This window comes from Pteronotus mesoamericanus, unplaced genomic scaffold (genome assembly GCF_021234165.1).
Source record: "Pteronotus mesoamericanus isolate MK-2021 breed Mesoamerican mustached bat unplaced genomic scaffold, CSHL_Meso_final contig_78, whole genome shotgun sequence".
Classification (NCBI taxonomy): domain Eukaryota; kingdom Metazoa; phylum Chordata; class Mammalia; order Chiroptera; family Mormoopidae; genus Pteronotus; species Pteronotus mesoamericanus.
Genome location: NW_026555258.1, coordinates 1,220,091 through 1,231,466, shown reverse-complemented (window position 1 = coordinate 1,231,466; position 11,376 = coordinate 1,220,091). Strand labels below are relative to the sequence as shown.

The window sequence follows — 11,376 nt, the reverse complement described above, 5'->3', positions numbered from 1 at the left end:
GGCCACGGGGCGCCCCGAGCGCAGAATGCGGCGCCCGGCGGCGCCGATCGCAGAGCGCTGCGGCGGCGGACGGCGTGGAGCCCGGCCCAGGGCCCAGGCGGACTCGTGTGTGTGAGCCGAGGACCCCGCGCGCTGCCCGGCGCCGACCGCGCGGCCGCACGTGGGCGGGAGCGGCGGCCCGCGAGGAGCCCGAGGAGGAAGAGGAGGGACGCGCGGGTCGCGGGGGCACCGAGGACGCCCGCGCGAAGCCCCGCCCCGGCCGCCGAGTCCGGCGCGGCCGGGCGGGATGCCCCGCGGTCGCCGCACTTTGGCCCGAGCGCGGCGCTGAGCGGCCGGCCCGGCGGGCGCCATGGAGCAGTGGCGGCAGTGCGGCCGTTGGCTCATCGACTGCAAGGTCCTGCCGCCCAACCACCGCGTCGTGTGGCCCTCGGCCGTGGTCTTCGACCTGGCGCAGGCGCTGCGGGACGGCGTGCTCCTCTGCCAGCTGCTGCACAACCTCTCCCCCGGCTCCATCGACCTCAAGGACATCAACTTCCGGCCGCAGATGTCCCAGGTGAGGGGCCGGGCGCGCCGGGCGCGGGGCGAGGGGCCGTGGCAGGAGCGGCGGGTCTCGGGGGCGTCGGGGCGCGGGGCAGAGGGAGGCGCGCGCCGCGGGCCTCCCGCCGGCTCCTCCGAGGGGCGACCCCGGGAGCGCGAAGTTGACCGAAGTCCCTGTAGCCGAGGGCGCGCCCTCGCTGCCCGCGCGCTCTGCCCCGCTGAGCGGGGACTCCGAGCCGGGCGGGGCACCCACTGCTGCCGCCCGCGCGCCTGGGCCGCGGGGCCTGCGCGTGTCCCGTCCGGCCCCGGCGAACCCGCCGCGCCCGGGGCCTCGGCAGGCGTCGCGAGGGCCGGCTCCGCGCCGGTGTTGGGCTCTGGGGAGGCCGAGCAGGCGCGGCGGGGCGCGGGGCGCGGCCCGCGGGGCCGGCGGGGCGGAGGGAGCGGGCGGCCGACGGGCGGAGGGGGCGGGTGGGCCCGGGGCGCCGCCCCCTCGCGGCCTCCGTCTCCGTCTGGACCACCGAGGGCCGAGCCGCATGGACCCCAGGGCCCCGCAACTTGGTGTGGAGGGAGCGCTCCAGCGCCTCCCCAGCTGGAGCCACCAGGGCCCCTCGAGTGTGGCCTTTGTCGTGGCCGAGGCGCGTGTGGCCGCTGGCGGCTGGAAAATGTCCGCTCCGCCGGCAGGAGCGGCTGGCTGTTCTTGGTCCTGCACAGGGAACTTGGCTGAGACTTAAACAGCGTCGAGGCTGTCGCGCTGCCTTTTCTGGGGTCGTGGAACCCCCACCCCAGCAGGCTTTGCGCCGGCCCCTTCCCGTGGGCCCTGCGGCCCCCTCCTCTGCCGCCGGGACAGTCCCTGGGACAAGGGCCATTTGCAGTGGGACCTCAGGAAGGGGCTGGAGTGAGTCACTGCTTGTCCAGGCCGGGCTTCGTGGCCTCTGCCCTTTGGCTGTGACACCGTTTCCAAGGAGATGGGGTGCCCCCCCCCAGGGAGGAGGGCAGTGCGGCCTCTGACAGAGGAGAGCCTGGGGGGCGGTCCGCCCTCTCACTCAGTGGCCCTGACCAGGGACAGGGAGGGGTCCGCCCAGCGAGGGAGCCCGGGCGCCCCGGAAGCCAAGCACCCCCTTTAGGCTCTGTCGGTCTGAGTGGCCCAAGGCCCGGGAGCCCGGGCCCTGCGCAGAGTGCTGTCGGGGATCCGGCCCCGTCCCCCGTCCTCTGTCACCTCCCTCCCCTGGAGGGACAGGAGAAGGAGGGCTGCGGGGGGCTGCAGAGCTGGGCCTTGGGGGGGTGCCCGCCTTCGGGCTTGCTGGCTCCTGGTGGGTTTCCTCCTAATAGACAGGGTGACCGGGGCGCAGGGTGCAGCGGGGCTGGGCGGGTGTGCTTAGTGGGGGCTGGGCCTGGAGGGACGCTGGGCCCTGGAGCGGCCCCTCCCCGGCTGTGCATCGGGCAGCAGGGGGCGGGGAGGGGGTGGGCTTTGGCTGTGGCAGGTGGCTTGGCCGGAAGTGCGGAGGCTTCCCGGGGTCTCTGTGGGGAGAGGCCCTGAGGGTGACAGCCCCTCTGAGCCCCCGGCCCCGACCCCGGCGCCGGGTGGGAAGGGGCCTGGGTGGTAGGAGAAGCAGGCGGGTGAGTGTGTGTCTTCGTGGTCGCGTGCTCTGACGGAAGCCTGGCGCTGCCACCTCCTGGGCGAGTGACCGCCCGTGGGCCTCAGTTTCCCCGTCCGTGTAAAGGGCAGCAACGGCAGCCACCCCCCAGCCGCATCGGGATGCTTCTGCGGGGGAGCGCCAGAGCGCCCTGGGCGGGGTGCCGTGGAAACGGCAGCGATTTTATGACAGTCACGGGGACGCCGGTGGGTGCGGTCCTCGTGGGGGGACGCGGGCGCGTCTCCCAGGCCTGGCATCGCACGGAGAGCGGGGCTGGCCACCCGGTCCTCGAGTGGCTGCCGCTGGCGGAGCGGCGGCTGCGGGTGGTCCGGGAGCCCGTGTCATCAGTCGGGAGTCACGCGTGGCTCCCCCGGCATCTTCTCGGTTAAAGAGACCATTGTCTTGGCCACAGAGGGCTGGGTAGGGCCCGGGTGGGCCTCTCTGCGGCTGCCCTTTGTCACCCGGGGGACAGAGGCGATGTTCCCTGCGTCCACGCAGTTGGGTCCCGAGGAAAGCCTCATCTGCCCTTTCCTGCCGCTCCTGCCCGGGATGGGCGGGGCCCCGGAGGAGGGGTGCGCGGCCCCTGTGTCCTGGGTGAGACCAGGCTCCGGGAGGCCCAGTGACTTGTTCCAGGCCACACGCAGAAAGTAAGAGACAACGCTGAAAGGCGAACGCGGGTCTCCCCGCAGGACCGTTGCAACAAGCCGTGGTTTCCAGGCTCCCCTCGGCTGCCTCGCTGACTTTCTGACGCGTGGCCCCAGCCGTCGCTGGGCTGCGTGCGTGCGGGTCGGTTTCCACGGGACGGGCGGGGGCCGTGCGGCCCGTTCTCCGGGGACCTGGCTACCGTGCCGGCAGGGCCGTCCTGGGGCCCTTCCTCTGCCCCTGCCGTGCGGGCCCCGGGCTGTCCTCCTCAAAGGCCTCCATGGTGTCCCCTCTGTCCAGAGTGGCACACCGGCTCCTCGTGGCGACACCGTGTTTCAGAAGGTAGCGTTTGGAGCGCCCTCTCTTTGAGTCGATCTCAGCTGGGGTATTGGCCCTAAAGGAGCTAAATGGCCACGTGTGCTTATGGCGCACCTGCCGGGTACAGAACCCGGGGCGCGGGAGGGGGGTGTCGACGGGGAGGCCCATGCTGCCTCTTTGTCGTGCGCCGCTGGAGCCCGCCGAGTGTGCTTTATTTTTTTGTTCAAAGTGCCTGGAAGCCACCCTGGATTTAATTAAACTAATTAGGGGTGGCCACAGTCTGCGGACCCCGGGACGAGATCGCCCGCGGCGGGAGCAGCGCCAGCTCTGTGGTCCTGCGGCCACCGAGGCCGGCAGGCGGCCGCCGCGCTTGGCCTGCAGCCGGGACCCCGGGGGCGCCTCCGCCCGGTCCCCGTCCGTCCCTGTCTCCTGCTGGATGCTCCGGCCGGCCTGCCCCGCGTCCCCCGCTGTTTCGGTCTGTGTCCAACCCGCGCGATGCCCCGGCGGGAAGGCCTCCCTCCTCTGAGCCCCCTCTTCCTGGGGGAGCTCCTCTGGAGGCCCCCTCCTCTGGGAAGCTGCCTCGGACTTCCCTCTCCTCCATCCCGGGGGGGGCGAGCTGGGCCGGGCCGCGGTGCGCCCGCTGTGTGTCCCTCGCCCCACACTTGCCCCCCTCGGTTCCGTATCCGCACCGCGTGGGAGCCACGCTCTGGCAGGACAGGCTGCGAGCGAGGGATGCCAGCATCCGTGAGGGTCACCTGTTCCCTCCAGACGGAGTCTTCACCTCTGGGTCCCTTTGGTCCTCGATCGCTTTGTTCCTTCGAGCCCTGAGCGGCTCGGCGACGGGACAGGCTGGGTACGCGAGCTCCCAGGCGAGCGAGGGTCTCGTCGGGTGTTGACAGGAAAAGCGCCCCTCAGGAAGGTGTCTGGGGAGTCCCCGAGCACAAGCCGGAGGCTCCGTGGTGCCTTGTCTTTTCTCCTCTTTTAGGCAGATTTTTTTTTTTTAATTTTGAAAATGTCTCAGGCTTAAGCGGTGAGTGCAGCACACGTGGCTTTTTCTTGACGCCCGTGAGAGTAAGTCAGGGGCTTGGCTGGCGCCCTTCACCCCGACTGTCTCCGGTGACGGTGACGGGCATTCTCCCGAGGTAGCCGAGCCCCGCCCCGCACGCCTCCGGGTCTCAGGACGCGCCTGTGCAGCAGCAGGGCCACCGAGGCCCCGTACCCTCTCCAGCCCTTCCGGTCGGGGACGGCTCCCAGCCTTTCCTGGGTGTTGGTGGCCTGGGTGTTGGTGCTCGGTGGGCTGCAGAACGTCCCCCCTCGGGGCTTTGCGCCCGCAGGAGTAGAGCACCCGGGGCAGCGTCCTCCTGGTGTCCTGCCCCACAGGTGACACGCGGCCGACTTCACGCACGCGATGGACGCGGCGTTTGCCGGATGCGCCCACTGCAAAGTCCCTCTGTCCCCTTGTAGGTCAGAAATGTTCTTGAGACGTTTCTTCCACAACATGTAAACATCCAGGCCTCCCCCGGCTTGGGCTTTGGTTGCCCGGTTTATTCCACAGATGAGTGTCTGTGACTGTCATTACTTACTGTGACGCTCTCGGTGTCTCAGGTTTGACCAGTGGCAACCGCTTCCGGCCGTCCTCTGTGTGGCTGCGACGTGTCCCTCGCTTTGAGCTCTGCCTGCCTTTGTGGCACGGGACGCCCGAGGCTCTGTCTTTGCCCAGGCCGGGGCTGGCCTTTCTCCCAGGAGCTCCGGTGCCACCGTGGACGGGGCGCTTAGAGGCCCAGCGCTGGGCGCAGGCGGGCGCACCGCCGCTGGGGTGTCCCTGCAGCCCGGTGCGCCTGCGGGCGGGCGCCCGGCTTGTGCGCGTGTGCCTGCGAGCACACACAGGTGTCTGCATGCGTGCCCACGGACGCAGATGTGCTCCCCCCACCGCGACGTTTGTGTCGGCTCCGGCTCAGAGTGGTGGGGCTGACAGCAACGTGCGAGCCGCGTCTGCTCGCGAAATTGCTGGTTGTCACATTAAAAAAGCAGGTACGAGTGTGCAATGTTAGTTTTAATAATACGCTTTATTTTACCCTTGTGCTCGCAACAGGGAGCTGAAGAAATCGATTCCTTTAGCGCATAAAGCACCGAGGTGCACGGAGCACAAACGGGCGTGGGGTGCGCGTGGGGTGCGCGTGGGGTGCGTCTGTGCGTCGTCATTCCAGGGGGCGGGGGAAGGACCCCTGGAGAAGCTGCTCGTGGGGGCGGGGCCGGGGGCGGGGGCAGCGGCTAGGAGAGGCACCAGTGTCCCGGGCGGCAGCGCTTCCCTGTTTCTGCGTGGCGCTGAGCGTCCTGGGGAGCAGGGCTGGGCTGGGGTGGGCGTGGGAGCAGAGGCCGCTGCCCCGACTGGCTGTGCGAGGCAGGCGAGGGTCCCGCGGCTCGGGACCCGGCTCAGCGGCCCAGGTTGCGGGGCCACCCCCGGCACTGGCGTGGAGGGAGCTGGTGGCGTGTTGTGTACACGGCGGTCGCCAAACTGTGGCTGTGGCCTGGGCCGGCTCTGGTGCACTGGGGAACCACTCCGCGGACTTGGCGGGGAGGCCAGCGTGAGGATGGCGGCCTGGGCCGCGGACGGGGCGACTCGGAGCCGGCTCAGGGGTGGGGGCTGACGCAGGCAGCGGCCCCAGGGGGCCCTGCCCCAGGGCCTCGTTTGAGCCCTTTCGCGACAGGAGGCGGGGGGCGGGGGGGGGGGCTGGGGCTGCCCCTCCCAGAGGAGACGCCGCCCATGCCCCACCCCCAACAGGCGCAGGGTCCTGTGTTCTGGCCTCGCCAGCCCTGGCTTCGCATTGAGGAGGCAGCCGGCGATGGCCGGCCAGCGCGTGAGCAGGGCTGTGCCCAGGACGACATCCTTGTGGAGAAGGACACTTGCATTTCACGACATACTATTCTTTTGATTTTTTTCCCCCAAACGTTTACAAATGTAAGAGCCTCTCTTAGCCCATATGCTGTACAGAGCCAGGGGCCGGCCGGCGGTGCCCGAGGCCTGGACGGCGGCAGCCGGTCCCCGGGCTCCCTTCCCAGGTCCCATCGTGGCCTGGGCGGCAGCTGGGTCTGGCGCCTTGGCTCTGCCCCTCCCACAGGAAGCAGACCTCACCAGGGCAAAGCCTTCTCCTCCCTCACCTGGTGCTGGCCCAGGTGCTGCCAGCGCCCTCCCCGCCCCCTGGCTGCCCAGCGGCCGCCCAGCGCGGTATGGGAAAGGGGGGGCTGCCCCTCCTGCCTTCCCCTGCCCCTCCCAGCGTGCGTTTCCCCGGCTGCCCAGGGGCAGTGTGGGTGCGCGGAGGAGGGTGGAGGCCCCTTGGCCAAGACGTGGGGGGCCCCGGCTTGGCTGCCTCGGGCAGGAGACGGGTCCCCGCATTTGGGGCTGTGCTGGTCCTCAGATGCCCTTGTTTGGATCCCCAGGGGCAGGGTGCCTGCAGAGGGCTTCAAGGAGGAGGTGACCCTTGAGCTGGCCTTGGAAACTGGCGCCCGTCCCTGCTGCAGGGATGGGGCTCTGGGGGGCTCCCGCTCGGCCCCCCAGGCAGTCCGCATCCCCGCTGCCAGGCCACGCCCCGTCCCGGGAGGGCTGTCCCCTGATTGCCCAGCACTGGCTCCTCCTGGGACCTTTGCGCGCGAGGCGCCAGGTCGGGCGCCGCCCTGGACCCCCCATAGTTGAGTGCACGCCCTGCCTCGCCGGGCCGTGCGCCGCCCGCTCCGGGCCTGTCTCGTCTTCTGTTAAAGGGGCTTCCGATGGAGGACAGAGGGGGCCCAGAGCCCTCAGCCCAGCGTCTGGATGTGATGGGTGCACGGAGCCCCCTGGTCCCCACTGTGGGGTGTTCTCCTCTCCCTGGACGCCCTCACTTTGGGCATTTTGGCGCTTCAGCGCCTGGGGCGGTGGTGGCTCCCTGTGAACACCCCGCCCCTTACCGGGCCCGGCACACGACGCGGGAGAAGCCTGGTGCCTGGAGTGGGCGCTCGGGCCAGACTCCGGGCCCAGGTGCCGGCACGCGGGTGGGAGGAGCCCCTAGGCCAGAGAAGCTCCCCGCCCAGCCAGGGCTGAGGGGCGAGCCCGCACCGAGCCTGGGGGAGCCTCCTTCTGGGGGGCCCTCCGAAACTCCGTGACTCCAGCCCCTCTCAGCGTCCTGTAGCTGCTGCCACTCGTCTGGTTCCTGCAAAAGAGAAAGAATAACAAACACGCGGCCCCAGGGGGAGGCAGGCTGGGCTGTGGGGGCTGGGCCGTGGGGGCTGGGCCGTGGGGGCTGGGCCGTGGGTCCCGAGTCACTCACCAGGACGGGAGGCGGCGGCTCCCCAGCAAGGCGCCCGCCGGCCAGCCGGCCGGGCACAGGTTTGGACGTCTCGGCGCTGCTGAACACACAGCGTTGCTGTTTTGTGTTTGGGTTTGTCCGTCGGTCTTTGTAGTGGGTACAAGGATTAAAATGGTTATTTTTAACACACCTGCTCTTTGTCCCTCCTCCGAACCAAGGAGTAAGTGCGTTAAAAATAATTACTAAACTACAGGCCACAAACGCTGCTGTTGGTTTTGTTTTGTGTTTTCGGTTTCAAAGGTGGCTGCACACGTGGCATCTGGGGAGAGCGGCCAGGCCGGCGGGCATGGCGGCCACCTGTCCTCCGTCCCCTCCTCGGGCCGCGGGTGCCTCTGGGCCCTTCCAGTGTGGAAGGCCCACCCCCCACATCTCCCGCGGTCCCTCTTGTCATCCGTGCAGGGAGAGGCGCACTTGTCTCTCCTCCGCGGTCAGAGGCCTTTGTTAAACGCAGCTGGTGGTGACAAGTCGCTGCCCTGCTGGGGCTTCGGTGTCGGGAGAGGCGTCCCTGTCCTCGGCTGCGGGCGGCGGCGGCGGGCTGCTGGCCCGAGGATGGCCCCAGGCCGGAAGCGCTGTGCCGCGGGGGAGCTTGGCTTCCCGTCGAGGCTCTGCCCACGGTCGCCCCTGCCTCTGCCCAGGCCCTCCTCCCCACAGGCACCTTGATTTCCCCGCCGCCGCACGTTTCCAGTATTCATCGTCTGCGCGGTTGTCCTGTGCGCCTCCTGGTCAGAGGGTGCCGTCGGGGAGGCGGTGCGGGTGCCACCCCCCGGTGAGGGGACGCCGTGTCCCGGCGGAGGCTCCCGCAGGGCCCCACAGCTCCTCAGAGGCTGGGCCTGGACTTGCCGGGGCCTCGCTCACGCGGGGGTTCCCCGGAGCCCCATGTCCTCCCGCGGGGGCTCGGCTGATGGTTGTGGTCCCTCGTGCTCATGACGACCACATCCTGACACCCTCCTCCGTGCCCTGGAGCCTGCGCACCTGGGCTCCCCTCCCCCAGCCTGCCTGCTGCCAGGCGGAGAGAACCGCCTGACCCACGGCCGCGTGGCTGAGGGACGAGGCCCCTTTCAGGACTGTGTGTTTCCCCCGCAGGTGACGCTCGACACCCCTGCTGCTGGTCTCTGTGCCTGAAGCGCCTGTCGGCCTTGCTTGTCGCCCAGAGCTCAGCCCCGTCTTGCCGGTGGCCTCGCACAGCCACGTGGCAGGGCACAGCCACGTGGCAGGGCGGCCCGGGAACTGCTCCCCGCCCCTGCGGGAGCCAGGCTGGGGGGAGGTGAGCCCCATAGGCCGTCTCCGCTCCAGGCCCTCGGCTCAGCACCTCCCGCGGGGGCGCGGGAGAGTCGCCACAGTGTTTCAGCGGAGCGCTCGGCGGGTTGGGAGAAAGTCCCCTCTCCTGCCTCCCGTGCGCAGCCAGCGCCCGACCCCGTCTCTGATAAAGGCACGTGGCCCAGTGAGCTCAGCTCAGGCCGCTCGCCGGGCGCCTGCGTCTCAGCTGCCCCACCTGCCAAATGGGGCGTTGTTTGTGCCCTCCGTGCCCTTGGGGGGATGGGAGGCCCCTGGGGCGTCCGGAGGGTGAGGCCGCCCGCTGCCCGGGCGTCCGGCGGGGAAGCGCGGCCACGCGGTGTGTCCACTCCTGAGCGGAGCCGCCGGCGCTGCCTCGGGGTCCCTGTGCTCTGGGTGACGAGGCCTGGCCGCCGCAGCTTCTTCAGCGGGGGTGTTTTCCCGGCCGCCCGGGGACCAGCCCGCGGAGGCAGCAGCTGCGTGGGCCTTGTGCCGTGTCTGTGGGAGGGTCTGCCCCCCAACGTTCGCCGATCCCGACGCTCCTTCGGGGTGGGCGGCGGGCAGGCTGGCTGGGAGGCCAGAGCGTCATGGCCGCACGCCCCTCGCCCAGCGGAGTGGCTCCGGCCCCCAGCCTTGCTTCTGCATGGCCCCCTGGTGGCCCCGGGGACCTGTAGGCCGCAGCCGGGCTGCCTGTCCGGGGTGGCGGCGGGGGACTCGGCCGGGACAGTTTCTCCTCGGGGAGCGCTGGGCCCCCTCTGATGCGCCTCGGCCACGCGAGCCGCCCGCCCCGCCGGGCCCGCGCCAGGCTGTGGGTCGTCGTCACAGTGCGAGGCCTGGACCCGGCACAGCGAGGCCCGGGTGTAGGAGTCCTTGTCACCCTCTTGGCAGCCGGGTCCCCCTGAGCTCCGGGCAGAGATGTGGGCACACGCCCAGCGCCCGCTTCTGTGCTGGCAGCCACGCTTTTCCTCTTAATTTCTGTGTAATAATTTTTTTTTTCTCAAAAAAGGGAAGATAGAATTTTCGTACACCACTCCCTTCTCATGCAAATAGACCTTGGGAGAGCCGGGGCTGTCCTCTCTCTGGGTGTATTTTGTGGTAATTGAGCCACTTAAGGGAAACATCTGTTGGCCCGCCCCCCCCCCCCGCCCCCATGCAGGGGGAGCGGGGCTGCAGGTGGAACCAGGCGCCGGGCGGCGCCCCGTGTTTGTTGCGGGAGCCCAGCCGCTCCAGGCAGGCCCAGCCCGCGCAGGGCTCTGGGTGCCCAGGGACCTTGCCGCTGCCCCGGGGCGGGGGGCGCGGGGGGCGCGGGGGCAGAGCATTCCTCCCCAGGCCCCTCAGGCTTCTGAAGACAGCAAGGACTTCCTAGCTCGAGGCTGGGCCCCCCCACGGGAGACACCGGCCTCTAACTGCTTTGGGGAGAAGCCGCCTCCCCCTCCACAGCCGGCGGCCGCCCCATGTCCCTGCGGCCCAGGCTGCCCTGTCGTGGTGGCCGGGGCCCAGGGGGGCCGCGCGTGCCCCTGACAGCCCCCCCGCCCCCGCACTTCCCGAGCCCCGGCCGGCTCCCCCGGGCAGTGGTCCGCGCGCCGCTGTGGAGCACAGCGCGGCAGCTGGCTTCCCATCCTTCGTTTTGGAAAGCGCTGCTTGACGTGGAAGGGGCTCTTCGGGATCCGCAGGCACTGGTCTCTGAGTCACTGCCTGGCTGGTGTGAGGGGTCCTGCCCGGGCACAGGTGGGCCCCAGGGGGCACCTGGCCTCAGGGTCACTTCCGCTGGACCCAGATCCCGGTGAGGAGGAGCTGCCCCTTGTCCCGAGGGCCCTCCTCCCCCGCTGCCTTCTGGAGCGGCTTCTTCCTTCGAGGCCGGCCAGGCCTCTCACCTCCGCTGGCGGGTCTTCCAGGATTTCAGCAGCCCTTCCTGCAATGCCCACGGGTCACCTGGCCCTTGTGGCGCTCAGGGAACATTTATCGAGCAGCTTTGCTGGCGAGGGAAAGCTGGGTGAGGCCTGGCAACTGCTCTGCGGCGTCCAGGGCCTGGGGGAGGCGTGGAGGGGCCCGGGGCCTCCGGAGCAGCCACTGCTTCTCGTGCACGTGACAGGAGCTCTGAGCCGTGGCTTTCAGGGCAGCAGGGTGGCGGGTGGCAGGGGTGGTTTCACCCTGGGGCACCGAGGAGCCCGTGCTGTGCCTGGATGTGGCCGCAGGAAGCTCCGGGCAGCCCCAGTGCTCGGAATGGATGGAGGGCCGGCCTGGAGTCTGGGAGGCTGGGGATCCCAGGGGGCTGGGAAGGATGCGGGAGGCGGGGGAGGACCGGTCACCCGGCAGGAAAACGGATCAGGCCTGCGTTGGGGGGAGGGGGGCTGTGGCTCCAGGGGCATACGGGGTGGGGGCGGGGCGGGGGCGGGGCCCGGCGGGCCGACATTCCATCGGATGCAGGGCGATGAGGAGCGAGTCCTAAGGTGGGTGGGGCAGTGGGGTGGGTGGGAGGCCCGTCCAGACCCAGCCCTCGGGCTGGGAGTCCGCCATTGGCCGGGGGCCAGGGAAGGCCCGCGGCCCCGGCTGTCCATCCAGAACCGCCCTGGCCGCGCTGGGGGGCACTCAGCCCAGCCCTGCTGGGCTCTCTGCCTGGCCCAGGGCTTCCT

The 11,376-nt window shown here is 70.4% G+C and overlaps 1 protein-coding gene across 2 annotated transcripts in view; it reads left to right on the top strand.

Moving 5' to 3' along the window:
- The first annotated feature begins 290 nt into the window (after positions 1-290).
- Positions 291-11,376, top strand: part of VAV2 (vav guanine nucleotide exchange factor 2) — a 103,131-nt gene continuing 92,045 nt past the window's right edge. For both annotated transcript variants that reach the window (XM_054584138.1, XM_054584137.1), the window contains exon 1: positions 291-553. In XM_054584138.1, the coding sequence (XP_054440113.1) occupies positions 350-553 (204 nt within the window). In that variant the 5' untranslated portion in view covers positions 291-349. The remainder of the gene's footprint in view (positions 554-11,376) is intronic.